General features: G+C 43.4%; 1 protein-coding gene across 8 annotated transcripts in view; it reads left to right on the forward strand.

Annotated features, from left to right (window-relative positions):
* ankrd26 (ankyrin repeat domain containing 26) overlaps positions 1-15382 on the forward strand; it is a 97470-nt gene that overhangs the window by 60250 nt on the left and 21838 nt on the right. For 6 of the 8 annotated variants that reach the window (XR_004204796.1, XM_020456164.2, XM_031801269.1 and 3 more), the window contains 13 exons: positions 795-979; positions 1760-1912; positions 2540-2715; positions 4688-4781; positions 5145-5171; positions 5681-5758; positions 6034-6168; positions 6788-6900; positions 8053-8197; positions 8813-8968; positions 9150-9284; positions 9770-10005; positions 10468-10479. Coding sequence is in view for 7 of the 8 variants with exons in the window: in XM_020456164.2 (XP_020311753.2) it covers positions 795-979; positions 1760-1912; positions 2540-2715; positions 4688-4781; positions 5145-5171; positions 5681-5758; positions 6034-6168; positions 6788-6900; positions 8053-8197; positions 8813-8968; positions 9150-9284; positions 9770-10005; positions 10468-10479 (1645 nt within the window). In the remaining variant the exon portion in view is untranslated. The remainder of the gene's footprint in view (positions 1-794; positions 980-1759; positions 1913-2539; positions 2716-4687; positions 4782-5144; positions 5172-5680; positions 5759-6033; positions 6169-6787; positions 6901-8052; positions 8198-8812; positions 8969-9149; positions 9285-9769; positions 10006-10467; positions 10480-15382) is intronic. The other 2 variants (XM_031801265.1, XM_031801266.1) reach the window with 2 other exon arrangements.

The raw sequence follows: 15382 nt of genomic DNA on the forward strand, positions 1-15382 counted from the left end.
AAAAATGTGGCAAAGCCATTAACTTTTTGTCCTGAATGCAAAGTCTTATGTTTGGGGCAAATCCAATACTGGTTACCACTCTCCATATTTTCAAGCATAGTGGTGGCATTAACCTAAAACACAAGACGAAAACTATGCTAGAGTTGCTTACCAAGAAGACCGTGAATGTTCCTGAGTGGCCGATACAGTTTTGACTTAAATCTACTTGAAAAATCTATGGCAAGACCTGGAAATGGTTGTCTAGCAATGATACATTCTGAAAAGAATAATGGGCAAATTTTACACAATCCAGGTTTGGAAAACTCTTAGAGACTTACCCAGAAAGACTCAGATGTAATCTCTGCCAAAGATGCTTCTACAAAGTGTTGACTCGGGTGAGAATACGTTTGTAAATGAGAGATTTCTGAATTTCATTTTCAATAAATTTGCAAAGATTTCTAAAAAAGATGTCTTCACTTTGTCATGCTGGTGACACATCCATGTTCCCATTTGGGGATTTACAATAATAATAATGAAATGGAATAAGTGCTTTTCCACCTAGGTGCTCAAAATTATTGAGATTTACTCGACTCATCCACTACCAATATGTGGCACCCACTTGGGTGATGCATGGCAACCATTTGTGCCAGAACACTCACCACACAGCTAGCATGGTGGAGAGAGATATGCCAATTAGGAATGAGGGGGATGATTAGGTGGCCATGATAAAAATGAAGCCAGGTTGGCACCAGTGTAAACACCCCCTACTCTTACGATGAGTGCCATGGGAGTAATACAGTTTATTAAATTCAAAGGGATGGCGAAGGAGAAGGCGGTGACGGACGCCCAGGAGCGCTTTGGCGACCTGCTGGCTAAGCTGCGCTCGGACGGGGAGGAGCGTGTGCAGCTGGTAGAGGAGAGGAGCAAGGAGCTGGCCACCAAGGCTGCCGACCTCCGCGACCAGGTCTACAAGCTGGAGGAGGAGAAGAACGACAGAGAGGTGTGATATAGGGGTGGGGTGCATTCAGCAAGGCACAACGTTGTGGTTTAAATCTATAATGTAGAATAAAGGCTCTTTCTCACTTCATCTTTCCTGGGTTCCTCACATTCTCTCTCCTCACATCAAAAAGGTATTGGAGAAGAATAAGGGGAGGGACCTCAGACATTCCTCCTACAATACGGTTGAGAAGGAGGCAAGGAGATAGTATTCAAGTAATCACAGAAAAACGCTTTGATGTATACCCTAAAAAATGCATCCTTCCTTCATTGAAATAATCACAGATTAGATATTAGATTGGTGAATGCAAGGCCTCCAAACCATGGTTTTCACCTGTTCAGTCATTTCTAATCAGTGACTACTTCAAAAAATGAGGAAGGATGCAGCTTGATTAGAATTTGAACAGGGCCCAGGATAGAGAACAGGATAGCATTCAGCAGGGCACTACGCTGTGGAATGTACAGATATAACTATTTAATGTAGAACAAACATGCCTCAGACATGTAGAATAAGTAAACACGTCACCTCTATAACATCCACTACAAACGGAAGCTAACTTTAGCCACTAATAGCTGCAAGTCAAAGAGCACCTTCAACCTACGCTTCTCATGATCTACTAGTGTAGTTTTGTGGCGCTTCCCATCCTCCCGTTTTCTACTACATAAGAGGATTAGCTTGTCTTAATCACCCCCCTGCGCTCTCTCTCTACCAGCCCGGAAAAGTTCAGTCTCTCTGTTTAACAAAGAAAACGTTATTTTGCTCATACTTTTTCATGGCCCACAGACCAGTTTGAGGCAGCTGCAGCAAGAACTCGCCGACTCACTGAAGAAGCTGTCGATGAGCGAGGCTTCCCTGGAGGTGAACACACGCTACCGCAATGACCTGGAGGAGGAGAAGGCGCGACTGCTCAAGGACATGGACCGCCTTAAGGGGAAGGTGGGCGAATGCAAATGGTTCAGGTTATGATCAGGTGACGGGCATATGATCCTAGATCTGGGGAAACGTCACCCCTTGGAAGCATTGTAGAACCAGACTTACTAGAACTTACATCCCCATTCAAGTTCAAGTCTAGTAATTATATTTCTAAAGGAGACATATTGGTAGGAGTAAGACAGTGCCTCCCTGTGGCAGTTTATGGTATCTACAGTCTCTCCAATGTAGACTGGCTGGTGGTGGATGCTGTGGCATCAATCAACCTGTCTTAGATTAGACAGCTCACTGATGAAGTTGGATTTTTTTGTGTACAGCTGGCTACTGACCGGGTTAGGGTTACGGTAAGAACTATGGTTCAATGTATAGGTTAACAGATGTTCACAGTGATGCTAGTGACCTGAGATTGACCTTCTGAAAGATGACCGTATGACCGATTGACCTCGGGCGGGGGCGACATTACAGGATGTTCCGATAGAAAAGTATTGTATAGAATAGATATGACAGATATAATAGCATGATTCCCTATTCTATCAGAATGTTCAGATATAAATATATTGTGCAGAACAAATGTCATTGTCTGTCAAGTAGAATAGGGAATCACGTTAACTCTGTGAACTTGCTACCTCACAGCTGGAGGAGAGCGAGGACCAGTACGTTCAGGCGGAGCGGCGCATCAAAGCTCTGAAGAGCAGTCTAGATGAGAAGGAGCGAGAGGTGGTCACCGCCTCTCAGAAACTGCAGGAGGTGCTGTCTGCCTTTGCAGGCTCAGACACCACCATTAAACAGCTGGAGGAGGCAGTGCAGAGGTATACACGTGCATGCACACACACACACACACACACACACACACACACACACACACACACACACACACACACACACACACACACACACACACACACACAACAACATGCAGGAACACAGGTGCACTTGTACTTATACACACAAGCAAACACAAAAGTACAGTCGTGGCCAAAAGTTGAGAATAACACAAATATACATTTTCACAAAATATGCTGCCTTAGTTTGTATGATGGCAATTTGCATATACTCCAGAATGTTATTAAGAGTGATTAGATTAATTTACAATTAATTGCAAAGTCCCTCTTTGCCATGCAAATGAACTGAATCTGAAACTGTCCTGCCACAAAAGGACCAGCTGACATCATGTCAGTGATTCTCTCGTTAACACAGGTGTGAGTGTTGACGAGGACAAGGCTGGAGCTCACTCTGTCATGCTGATTGAGTTCGAATAACAGACTGGAAGCTTCAAAAGGAGGGTGGTGCTTGGAATCATTGTTCTTCCTCTGTCAACCATGGTTACCTGCAAGGAAACACGTGCCGTCATCATTGCTTTGCACAAAAAGGGCTTCACAGGCAAGGATATTACTGCCAGTAAGATTGCACCTAAATCGAACATTTATCGGATCATCAACAACTTCAAGGAGAGCGGTTCAATTGTTGTGAAGAAGGATTCAGGGCGCCCAAGAAAGTCCAGCTAGCGTCTCCTAAAGTTGATTCAGCTGCGGGATCGGGGCACCACCAGTACAGAGCTTGCTCAGGAATGGCAGCAGGCAGGTGTGAGTGCATCTGCACGCACAGTGAGGCGAAGACTTTTAGAGGATGGCCTGTTGTCAAGAAGGGCAGCAAAGAAGCCATTCTCTCCAAGAAAAACATCAGGGACAGACTGATATTCTGCAAAAGGTACAGGGATTGGACTGCTGAGGACTAGGGTAAAGTCATTTTCTCTGAATCCCCTTTCCGATTGTTTGGGGCATCCAGAAAAAGCTTGTCCGGAGAAGACAAGGTGAGCGTTACCATCAGTCCTGTGTCATGCCAACAGTAAAGCATCCCGAGACCATTCATGTGTGGGGTTGCTTCTCAGCCAAGGGAGTGGACTCACTCACAATTTTGCTTAAGAACACAGCCATGAATAAAGAATGGTACCAACACATCCTCTGAGAGCAACTTCTCCCAACCATCCAGGAACAGTTTGGTAATGAACAATGCTTTTTCCAGCATGATGGAGCACCTTGCCATAAGGCAAAAGTGATAACTAAGTGGCTCGGAGAACAAAACATCGATATTTAGGTTCCATGGCCAAGAAACCCCACAGACCTTAATCCCATTGAGAACTTGTGGTCAATCCTCAAGAGGCGGTGGACAAACAAAACCCCACAAATTCTGACAAACTCCAAGCATCGATTATGCAAGAATGGGCTGCCATCAGTCAGGATGTGGCCCAGAAGTTAATTGACAGCATGCCAGGGCGGATTGCAGAGGTCTTGGAAAAAGAAGGGTCAACACTGCAAATATTTACTCTTTGCATCAACTTCATGTAATTGTCAATAAAATCATTTGACACTTATGAAACAACCTCCCTTCTTCACAGCACCCTCCTCAGGACGGTAGAGCAACCTCTCCATGTCTATTACCACCATAGTACTACTATAGAGCCCAATTATAGTAGACCCAGCGCATTCATCCCTGGCTTTTGTAACATCTGACAAAAAAATATCTGATGTCACTGATGCAGCTAACTTTGTGGAAATTTATATTTGTGTCATTCTCAAAACTATTTGGCCACGACTGTACTCTCACACACATATAAAAGCGTGAGCGCACGCACACAAACTCAGTCACCAATTTAGGGTTGTATGAAATTTAATCTGTCATTTTTGGGGGGAAACAAACTGTTATAAAACTGTTTCTGAATAAGACTACATACTATAGGAATGTGAACGTTGTGACTGTCGTATTCATGTTGTGTGACTGCAGATTGGAGATTGAGAATGCCAGGCTGGAGGCAGCAGCAAAGCAGCAGACCAACAAGATCGAGGCACTGCAGAAAGGAGTCCAAGACTCTGCTATGGTGAGTCTAGTCAATCTGCATCCAAACATTTTCATCCCCCCAGTCTTTTCCATATTGTCTTTGGTTCCCATGCATAGGGGTGGGAAAAAGCACCATGTTTAGATATAATGTGCCATGTTAAAAGGGCTATTTCAGAGAAAGACTGCCTTTCAAGGTAAATAAACATTGAGTAACTTTGCAGAACTATACTTTAGTATTGATTTGAATCTTTATAAGCCCTGGCTGTCTTTTTGTGGTCTTACTAATGCTATGACATGAAATTATAATTTACAGTAGACAAGTTACTGTTTTACAGGAGATATAAGGGTAAATTAGTTGTAATTAAATTAATATTGACTTTAAAGGTATTCAATCTCTTCACAGCCATCTGACTCTGCAGCAGGAGGAGGGGTTGGTATTTCAGACATAGTAGCTGTATACATTTCTTTGCGTTTGATTTTCTTCTCTGAAGAAAGATCCCCCTCAAAAGGAAAAATAAATTAATGATCAAGACTCCCTACACTTTAGCCACTGCTTTTAGATTTGATTGGCTGTTTGGGCACTATTTCTACACCAGAAATTCAAAAACATTGCTTGAATTAGTTGTTTTTTATAAATGTCTTTGAGTTTTCTTCTGGTTGTGTTGGGTTGTTTTTGATTGGTGGTGGTCTCTTTGCAAGTCGGAGGTCTTTTGATCTCTTTTTTCTCCCTATACCGGTATATTATCTTGGTGTGGTCTGGGACCTATTTTTTTGTTTCTCTCTAGAGCTGCATGGTGTTACATGCTTTGGATGTATTTATTTATTTTCTCCCTCTTGTGTCTTTTGATTCTTCCTCTGGGACAATTAAGTTGATCCTATCTTATTTGGATGAGGAGCCACATCTCTTGTCCACATGTTGCATCACTCTTCAACCCTCAGGTCAGGAACCGTCTGGAGGACTTGGTGACTGGCCTGCAGTGCAGCAAGATGACCCTGGAGGACCAGCTCAGTCAGGAGGTTGGTTGATTACTTTACTACTTCCTCGGTTGAAATTTGTATTGTGTCTTCATCGTCTAAAGATGCTTCCACATACCACATCTCTCCGTCATTCGTGCTAATATGTCAACGCTGCAAAAATATTAACTCAATATGCCAGATGCCCTGCAATATATCTTTACGTGTTTAGCTTCACGAATTCAGAGACGGGCAAAGGGTTTTCGTTTTTAGTCTTGATATGGACCACTAACATTCGGCTCTACATTAGTAGCGTAACCCTACCCCTCTACCCTCAGGTGCAGAAGCAAAGCATGCTGTCCCATAACGCCCAGGACTCCCATGCGCTGTGGGAGGAGGAGCTGAAGAGCCGCTCCAAGCTGGGTCTGCGTCTGGCTGAGCTGGAGAAGGAGAAAGGAGAGCTCAGCAGCCAGGTGACCAATCAAGACGACCACTGGCATACACACAAACGCACAGCTGGCCATTAACACCTCACCTGTGAACATAAAAAGCACTGCCTTAAACCAAGGCCCTGTTCAGAAACAATCCCCAGCATCGCTTCTATTGAATATTTTATGTCGAACGTCACAATACTACCGTCCAATTCAACAAGCCATATAGAAAAAAAGCCACAGATAAAGGGATCTACCATAGGGATTCACCAATGTGCATTGCTCCCCGGTTCAAATGTTTAAGATATGTGATTTTCTACTATTTTAACGCTCAACAGTAAGTTGAGAATCCGACTGAGTTCCAAAAAACTGGATTGATCCGCTGGCCTACAAAAGGGGGCCGGCCCGCGGGCTGCCAGTTGACCAAACTGAATCACACCGAATCGTTTCAAAACTTATCGTATCGGAGCCCATGTATCTAGATACGTATCGAATCATCTTGAAAAGGAAAGATGCACATCCTTAATCTACCTTATTACACTGTAGGGGTGTGTGAAGACTTCATTGTTAACAGGTCGAATCTGTTCTTAATTGACTTATCTGGATGAAGATGAAAAATAAGACTTCAGTATTTCATCCCTGTTTGTCCTGTGTGTTCCAGATGGAGTTAGAGAAGAAGAAGGCCAAGAAGATAGGGGAGCAGAAAAAGTCAGTGGACACCAGATTGGACCAGGAGATGAAGAGAAACACAGAACTACAGAAAGAAATGTACAGGTGACAGTACAACCTCCCTTCTTCACAGCACCCTCCTCAGGACGGTAGAGCAACCTCTCCATGTCTATTACCACCATAGTACTACTATAGAGCCCAATTATAGTAGACCCAGCGCATTCATCCCTGGCTTTTGTCTGGTGCACCTCTCTGGGTGTGTTGTGAGTTAGCCGATGCCTTGTGTTTATGGGTTAGATGTGTTTTGCTGTCTATAGGTTTGTGATATGATTTGTGTGTCTGGGTTTGTGAGTTAGATGTGGGGGTTTTCCCATCAGTGGTGTGATGTTTCGGTGTCCGATCAGTCAGACTGATCTAGGGCATCTAGGTCGTTCTATGAAATTAGTGCCTTTTGATCTTTTAAGTAGACATTTTAAATGCTTGTTATATTACATGTAGTGCCCTTTTTAACATAGACCGCATGGAAAATTCAATCAGATTTTTTATATGAATAAAGAGTTGCTAAAGTGCAAAAATGTTGCATTTTGACATGTCCTTCTGTGTGACTTATAGGTTTTCACTTTCATTGGAAAGCATTTTGACAGTCATTTCTGACTTATTTATTTAATGTAATAAGTGGTAACAAAAAACACCTGTCCCTCATTTTAAGTTTAACCCTCTTACTGTACTCTTGTTTTAATACGATGAAACTATTCCTTAATTCTTTTTAAAAAGAATAGTCAAACCCTAGTGTAAAAGCAGGTGAGCTGGTTCCACACTCTTTCACCATTTTCTGGTGATTTGTGGTGGAACACGGTCGAGCATAATACTGTTGCAGGCAAGAAATGTTTTAACCCCAAAAAAATTTTAAACAATTGTGAAGCTTTCATTCAATTGCCCATCCATGCTGTTGCAGACAACAAGCTTCTATTCCCCTATCACAAGAGGATTTATGGCTGATTTTAAGATTAAATCGTCAATCCTGTTTCTTTACTTGGCACTTAATAGTATAGTATTTTTTTAATTTAACCTCTTGAGATGGGATGACATATATTTTTTTATTACGTTGTGTTCTTTATGACAATGTTAAAATAAAGTGAAACAAAGCACAAATATTTTTCTCCAAGTTACAGTACTCAAGGAACCAAATTGGTGGAACGACCCATGTGTCATTAAGATTATATGTATGTATCTGTCTCTGTGTGGAATGTTGTACAGGCTGCGGACACTGGTGAAGACGGCTAAGAAGAAGCTGCGGGAGCAGGACTGTGCCGGGGCTGAGTTTGGATCGCCCATGAGCAGCATGAGAGGGGAGATGGGCCACAGACAGACTGAGGCTGACATCAGCAGGATGAAGGACAAGGTACTAAGCCCAATTGATCCTGAAACCAAGGATGTGTACCGAATGGCACCCTATTCCTTATAAAGTGTGCTACTACTTCACTTCCAAGGGTGCTGCACTGCTGCTAACTCTCGAATCTGTGCTCCTCTGGGAATGTGTGCAATGGACATAATAAGTAAAGTACTAGTGCACTATATAGAGATTAGGGTGCCATTTGGGACGCATTGACGACTCATCAAGTTAAGTTTAGACCCACACAGATCCTTATCTTCCTCTTATTTGACATCTTATATATCTTATCTCATGTTCTACAATTTCCTGGGTCGTGTTTATTAGGGCACGCTACGGAAAACCTTTTTAAATGTTTTGCAACTTAAAACAAAAATGTGTCTTATTAGAGAAGTCCAGGTAGTCCTCCCTGTTTCAGGTTATTTTCTTCTGTTTGGTTCCGAATGAACACAACCCTGTACTTCATACAGCTCTGGGTTCAAGTTTCCCCAAGGTATAGATCTAGGATCACCTTCTGATCCCCCAATCTGGAAAATGCAAAACTGGTCCAAGATCAGCATTTAGGGACAACTTCACCCTACACCACTTCATACACATCCTCTCATCTCAATGACCCTCTGTCCCCAGGTGGATGACCTGTCGGTGCAGCTGGAGAAGGAGGTGTCTCGCTGCAGCCAGCTGGAGAGGGTCAACGGGGAGCTCAAGGAGAAACTGACCTCCTTGAAGGGCCTGGGCCGCAGCAACGAGCGGCTCGAGCGTAGCAAGAGGCACCTGGAGGAGGAGGTGGGTAGCCCCAGAGGTTAGAGACGATCCAGTAGCCGGAAGGTCGGCGGTTCATATCCCAGGGGGGGTCAACAAAAAAAACTAAGGGCTGTGCAATGGAATATTTCATTTTAATATGTAAAATATTCAGTAAGTAAAGCATTTACAAGATCTATTAGTAAAATACTATTCTGTATTGTAGTTGTTGGGCCTGCGACGGCAGGTGGAGGCGGGGGTGATGGACCAGACCCTGGTGGATCAGTACCGACGAGACGCAGAGGAGAGGGCCCGCCAGGAGATCAGACAGAAACTGGAGGAGGTCAACCTCTTCCTACAGGTGGGGGGGGGCACAAGATACATTCTAGAACTTGGCCTAGTGGTTAGAGCGTTGGACTAGTAACCGAAAGGTTGCAAGTTCGAATCCCCGAGCTGACAAGGTACAAAATCTGTCGTTCTGCCCCTGAACAGGCTGTTAACCCACTGTTCCTAGGCCGTCATTGAAAATAAGAATTTGTTCTTAACTGACTTGCCTAGTAAAATAAAAATAATTAAAAATTGATCCTTCCTCCCTCCCTCCCTTGAAATAATGACGTGGATAGGTAACAACATGGTTACTAGCCTGTGACTATCATCAGCCTTACCGTGTTAGATCAGTGATTTCCTCAAGGAAGGAAGTTGTCCTTGAGGGCTGCTAGTCCTGCTGGTTTTCCATTTCTGCCTGGCAGTTAATTAACAGATGAATGGCACTCACTTGGTGAGAGTGTGTATACACATGTTTTTACCCATTCCTGTTGCTGCCTGTTGAACACATCCCTCCTTCAGACCCAGGCGGCGTCCCAGGAGGCGTTGGAGCAGATCAAGGCAGCAAACGAGGCCAGCTTGCGCTCCACGCTGGAGCAGCGTATCCGGGAGCTGGAGGGCGAGCTGGGCAGAGCGCACTCCACACAGCACGACAGCATGAGCCTGCGAGACTCCACCCGCACAGAGCTGGATCGCTACCGGGAGCTCTACACTGAGGAGCTGCGTCTCCGCAAGGCCCTGGCTGTCAAACTAGAGAGGTGAGACCAAGTACTGGCTGCATATATCTAGGTCCTAATCCCAAAATGACCCCTAGACGCTACACCCTATGTACTTGTGGCAATCTGAGAGGATTTGACAGGTGTAAGTATCATGGAGAGACTATTTCCTAGCCCATCAGTGAGCAAGTGGCGCTATTACCATATTGCTTACACCTGTTAAATCCTCCCAGATTTCCACAAGTGCGTAGTAACTAGGGGTTTATTTGGGATTCGGCCTAGATGTTAGGTTAAGAGGGAAAGCAAGGTGATGTAGGTCGTGTATATTTATACCAGAACAGGGGAGGGACAACCTGGACTTTTTCACTGTTTACCTAATGAACACAACCATAGTGTAGCTCTGTGGCAACCAGACAAATAGGACATGTTATCATTTCAAGCTTAAAAGGATAGATTGCCTGAATGAAAAAATACTTACGTTTCCCTTCCTCTCCTGCCCCGTAGACTACTTTCAAGGTAAGGATATGTGCATTTGTTATTTAGGTGAACTCTCCCTTTAACTTCAGTGTGGTTATGTGTGCTTAGTTTGGGTGTGTCATCTCTTTGATAACCGTAGAGATGTGATAGATCATGGCTGTGTGCTGTTAGTATGTATGGAGTTACCTGTGCAGTTGGACGTCAGAGATACCAAATGGAGGTCATTGTGACTTTGAAATGGTCTGTATTTTAATTGCAGATAATGTTAATGTCTGACATGATTTGAAGCACATGAATGCAACTGTTATCTGTCTGCAGCCTACAAAAGTTTTGGTAACACTTTACTGGGGTAGCAGGTATTCTCGCGGTGAAAAGCAATGGGCCAGTAACCGAAAGGCTGCTGTTTTGAATCCCCGAGCTAGGTGACAAATATGTCTATGTGCCCTTGAGCAAGGAACTTAACCTTATTTGCTTGATCCAGTCGCTCTGGATATGACTAAACTGTACTGTATGTGTCCTTATACAGGCATTCATAAAGCCTTTATAACAGCTATATAACATAACATTTTGTCAAAAGCTGTCATTAGTAGTTTTAAATAGTTATGAGTCACGGCATAACGTTATAAAATCGGTTGTAATGGGTGTTAAAATTACTGTTCATCCTATTTTCATATGCTCTGTCAACTGTTACTAACAATTGCTATTATGAAGTCTTCATGACAACTTATGTAACTACATGCTAATTAAGAATCTGCGTACTAGTGATGGCAAGTTCGCCTCCTTTTACTCTCTCAGATCTTTTCAACTTGTTCAGTCAAAACAATGAATCTTTCGACTCATTTTGTTCATTTGATTCGGTAACGTCCAGAGCACGCAGGGTCCCCTATCGGCGAACAATGAACTAAAAACGTAGATTCTACAAGTCTCATTCGCCATAGAAGGCTTGTTATTGGAGCTGTTCTTTGTGACTGAGACTAATAAAAGTGTTCTTAAAGCATTGTACATTTGTGATTGGTAGGCATACAAATAAGATTATTTATTGATACCTTTGAAACGAGGTCTAGTTGTGGCCGCAACCGGACTAGATTGTGAACGGCTCTATGACACTGCTTGACTGCAGGGAGGCAGATCAGCACAATTTCAGTCGCGAACTGCAGCTGCCCCGGAACGATTCGTTCTCTAGTTCGAGTGTTGAGCAGAGGCAGGCTGTGTATGTTTTGGTTCTAATAAAAGCTGTGTCCATTGAATTCAATCATGCAACAATTAACTCATTAATAACCTGGGGCACCACAGACAAGTTTATTTAAGGAGTTCCATCTTCTGAATGAACTCTTAGAGATCTAAAAATCTCTTACATTTCAGTCATCAATCAATCATGAATTTTTCTTTCCCTCTATCAGTCTCATCTGAACGTCGTAAAATTCTTGGTTATCTGCACGAACCCTAGTTTCCATAATGAATCAGCAATATAAACATTGGCTTAATTATTTATTTACTAACTAAATAATCACAGAAATACATCACAAACAGTAGATATTGGTTACTAACAGAGATAGAAAAGTCGCTAGTGGGCTATGCCTATATGACAGCTTGGTAGACAAAAGGAGAGTGGTGGGGACTGAGAGAGCGGTATAGACAAATGGATTCACTACACAGTCTATAATTATATTCATTGAAATGCTAATCCTTTGCACATGAATGGCCACTCATTTAAGAATAATTGTAATATAAGCTCAGCAAAAAAATGAATGTCCTCACTGTCAACTGCGTTTATTTTCAGCAAACTTAACATGTTTGTATGAACATAAGATTCAACAACTGAGACATAAACTGAACAAGTTCCACAGACATGTGACTAACTAATTATTATGGAATAATTTGTGCCTGAACAAAGGGGGGGGGGGGTCAAAATCAAAAGTAACAGTCAGTATCTGGTGTGGCCACCAGCTGCATTAAGTACTGCAGTGCATCTCCTCCTCATGGACTGCACCACATTTGCCAGTTATTGCTGTGAGATGTTACCCCACTCTTCCACCAAGGCACCTGCAAGTTCCCAGACATTTCTGTGAGGGATGGCCCTAGCCTTCACCGTCCGATCCAACAGGTCCCAGAAGTGCTAAATATGATTTAATTCTCCCATTTTGGGGATTTAGCAGTTTGGCCAAGTGAAGTCCTTTGTTCTCTCTCTCTCAATGCTGCATGTCCAAATGGTGAGAGGGTCCCTTCCAGGAATGTACCACCTGTCGTTAAGTCATAAAACGAGAGAGACCTATGATACCCCCCAGGGCACGTCATGACAACAGCATGATCTATTCCCCTTTGGTGCACATGATAGACTAAATAAGACAGTTGCTGGACTGAGCACGTGCCCGGAGCTGCTGAGCCGGTGGAGCATGTATTAATCCTGCTAAAGTATTCATTGTGGTCCGCAGGTCAAACGAACGACTGAAATGAACAAGTCACTCACTCAGTTGAGTGAATCGTTCATGAACTGCACAACACTACTACATTACAATAACAAGGTGTAATTTACTAACCTCCTGTGTCACATTATTACATTGAATGGAATGATGAGCATCATAACCATATCATTTGGCTAAGATGACACCGACAGAAGGCCCCTCGCCTCGAGCTCCGACATAACATTGCAGGTTTCTACTTTTTTGTATTTTTTCTGGTGTTTTTCTCTAATTTTCTTAATCTGATTGTTTTGTGCATTATTACACACACCCGGGTAGAACTTTTGGAATACGAATTGGTGGGTACTCACCGTCAGTTGAAGGCAGTTGAATTTGGGCATGCATTTCATCCAGACGTGAAAATACTGCCCCCTGTCACCAAGAAGTTAAACACCTTTTACTCAAGATTCGAGTACAATGACCCTAAGCTGCCGAGGAGAGCCTCCGATGGCTACACACTCAGTCTCCACTGAGGATGTGTGTAAGTCATTCAAACGTGTTAACCCTCGCAAGACATTTTAAATCTCTCCTTAGCTCAGGCCTCTATTTCCACCTGCTTCAAGATGTCCACTATCATCCCTGTGCCCAAGGGAAAGTAACTGAATGACTACCAACCAGTAGCACTTATCCCCGTCATCATGAAGTGCTTCAAGAGGCTAGTTAAAGACCATATCACCTCCTCCCGCCTTGACACACTCAACCCCCTCCAATTTGCCTACCACCTTACAGATCCATGGATGACACAATCGCCATTGCACTGCACACTACCTCTACCCACCTGGACAAAATAAATGTTTGTGAGGATTCTGTTCATCGACTACAGTTCGTCCTTCAATACCATATAAGCTCATTACAAAGCGCACAGCCCTGGGTCTGAACTCCTCCCTATGCAACTGAATCCTTTACTTCCTGACAGGTTTCCCCCAGGTGGTGAAGGTAGGCAACATTACCTCCTCGACACTGATCCTCAACACGGGGACCCCACAAGGATGTGTCCTCAGTCCCCTCCTGTTTTCTCTGTATACCAATGACAGCGTGGTCTCACACAGTTCCAACTCCATCAAATTCGCTGACGACACGACAGTAGTAGGCCTGATCACCAACAACGATGAGACAGCCTTCATGGAGGAGGTAGGCACTCTGACGGCTTGGTGCCGGGTAAACAACCTGTCCCTTAATGTTAGCAAAGCAAAGGAGCTGATTGTTGAATTCAGGAGGAACCAGGCTAGATACTCCCCCATGCTCATCAATGGCATTGCCATGGAGATGGTCAATAACTTAAAATTCCTCGGCATACACATCTCAGCGAAGCTGAAATGGTCTAACCAATCGGACACTCGTGAAGAAGGCACGACAGCGACTCTTCAACCTCAGGATAATGAATAGATTTGGCCTGTCCCAGAGGGCCCTCGCAGTGTTTTACAGGAGCACCATCGAGAGCATACTGTCGGGCTGCATCACAGCCTGGTATGGCAACGGACACCGCCACAGACTGCAAGGTTCTTTAGAGGGTGCACCGTTGGGTGCACACTGCCTGCTCTGCAGGACAACTACAACACCAGGTGTCACAGGAAGACCAAGAAGGTCATCAGGGACACCAGCCAACCAAGCCCATGCCCTGTTCTCCCCGCTTCAGTCACTCAGATGCAGGCAGTACAGGAGTATCATGGAAAAAAACTAAGACTGGACAATATTTTCTACCATCAGGCTGCTGAATACCACCCTCCACCCCAACGACATTCATCACTGTTGTGGTTGTTAATATGTATGTTATTATCTTTTTACAAATTCACAAACTTCTTGTTAACTAACTATAGTTTTGGCAAGTTCGTTAGGACATCTACTTTGTGCATGACACAAGTCATTTTCCCAAGAATTGTTTACAGACAGATTATTTAACTTAATCACAATTCCTGTGGGTCAGAAGTTTACATACACTATGTTGACTGTGCCTTTAAACAGCTTGGAAAATTCCAGAAAATGATGTCATGGCTTTAGAAGCTTCTGATAGGCTAATTGACATTATTTGAGTCAATTGGAGGTGTACCTTTGGATGTATTTCAAGGCCTACCTTCAAACTCATTGCCTCTTTCCTTGACATCATGGGAAAAGCAAAAGAAATCAGCCAAGACCTCAGAAAATAAATGGTAGACCTCCACATGTCTGGTTCATCCTTGGGAGCAAGTTCCAAATGCCTGAAGGTACCACATTCATCTGTTCAAACAATAGTATGCAAGTACAGTGGGGCAAAAAGTATTGTCAGCCACCAATTGTGCAAGTTCTCCCACTTAAAAAGATGAGAGGCCTGTAATTTTCAACATAGGTACACTTCAACTATGACAGACAAAATGAGAAAAAAAATCCAGAAAATCACATTGTAGGATTTTTAATGAATTTATTTGCAAATGATTTATTTGCACATTTTTGTTATTGACCAAATACTTGATCTCAATACTTTGTTATATACCCTTTGTTGGCAATGA

Source organism: Oncorhynchus kisutch, linkage group LG22, assembly GCF_002021735.2.
Source record: "Oncorhynchus kisutch isolate 150728-3 linkage group LG22, Okis_V2, whole genome shotgun sequence".
Taxonomy (NCBI): domain Eukaryota; kingdom Metazoa; phylum Chordata; class Actinopteri; order Salmoniformes; family Salmonidae; genus Oncorhynchus; species Oncorhynchus kisutch.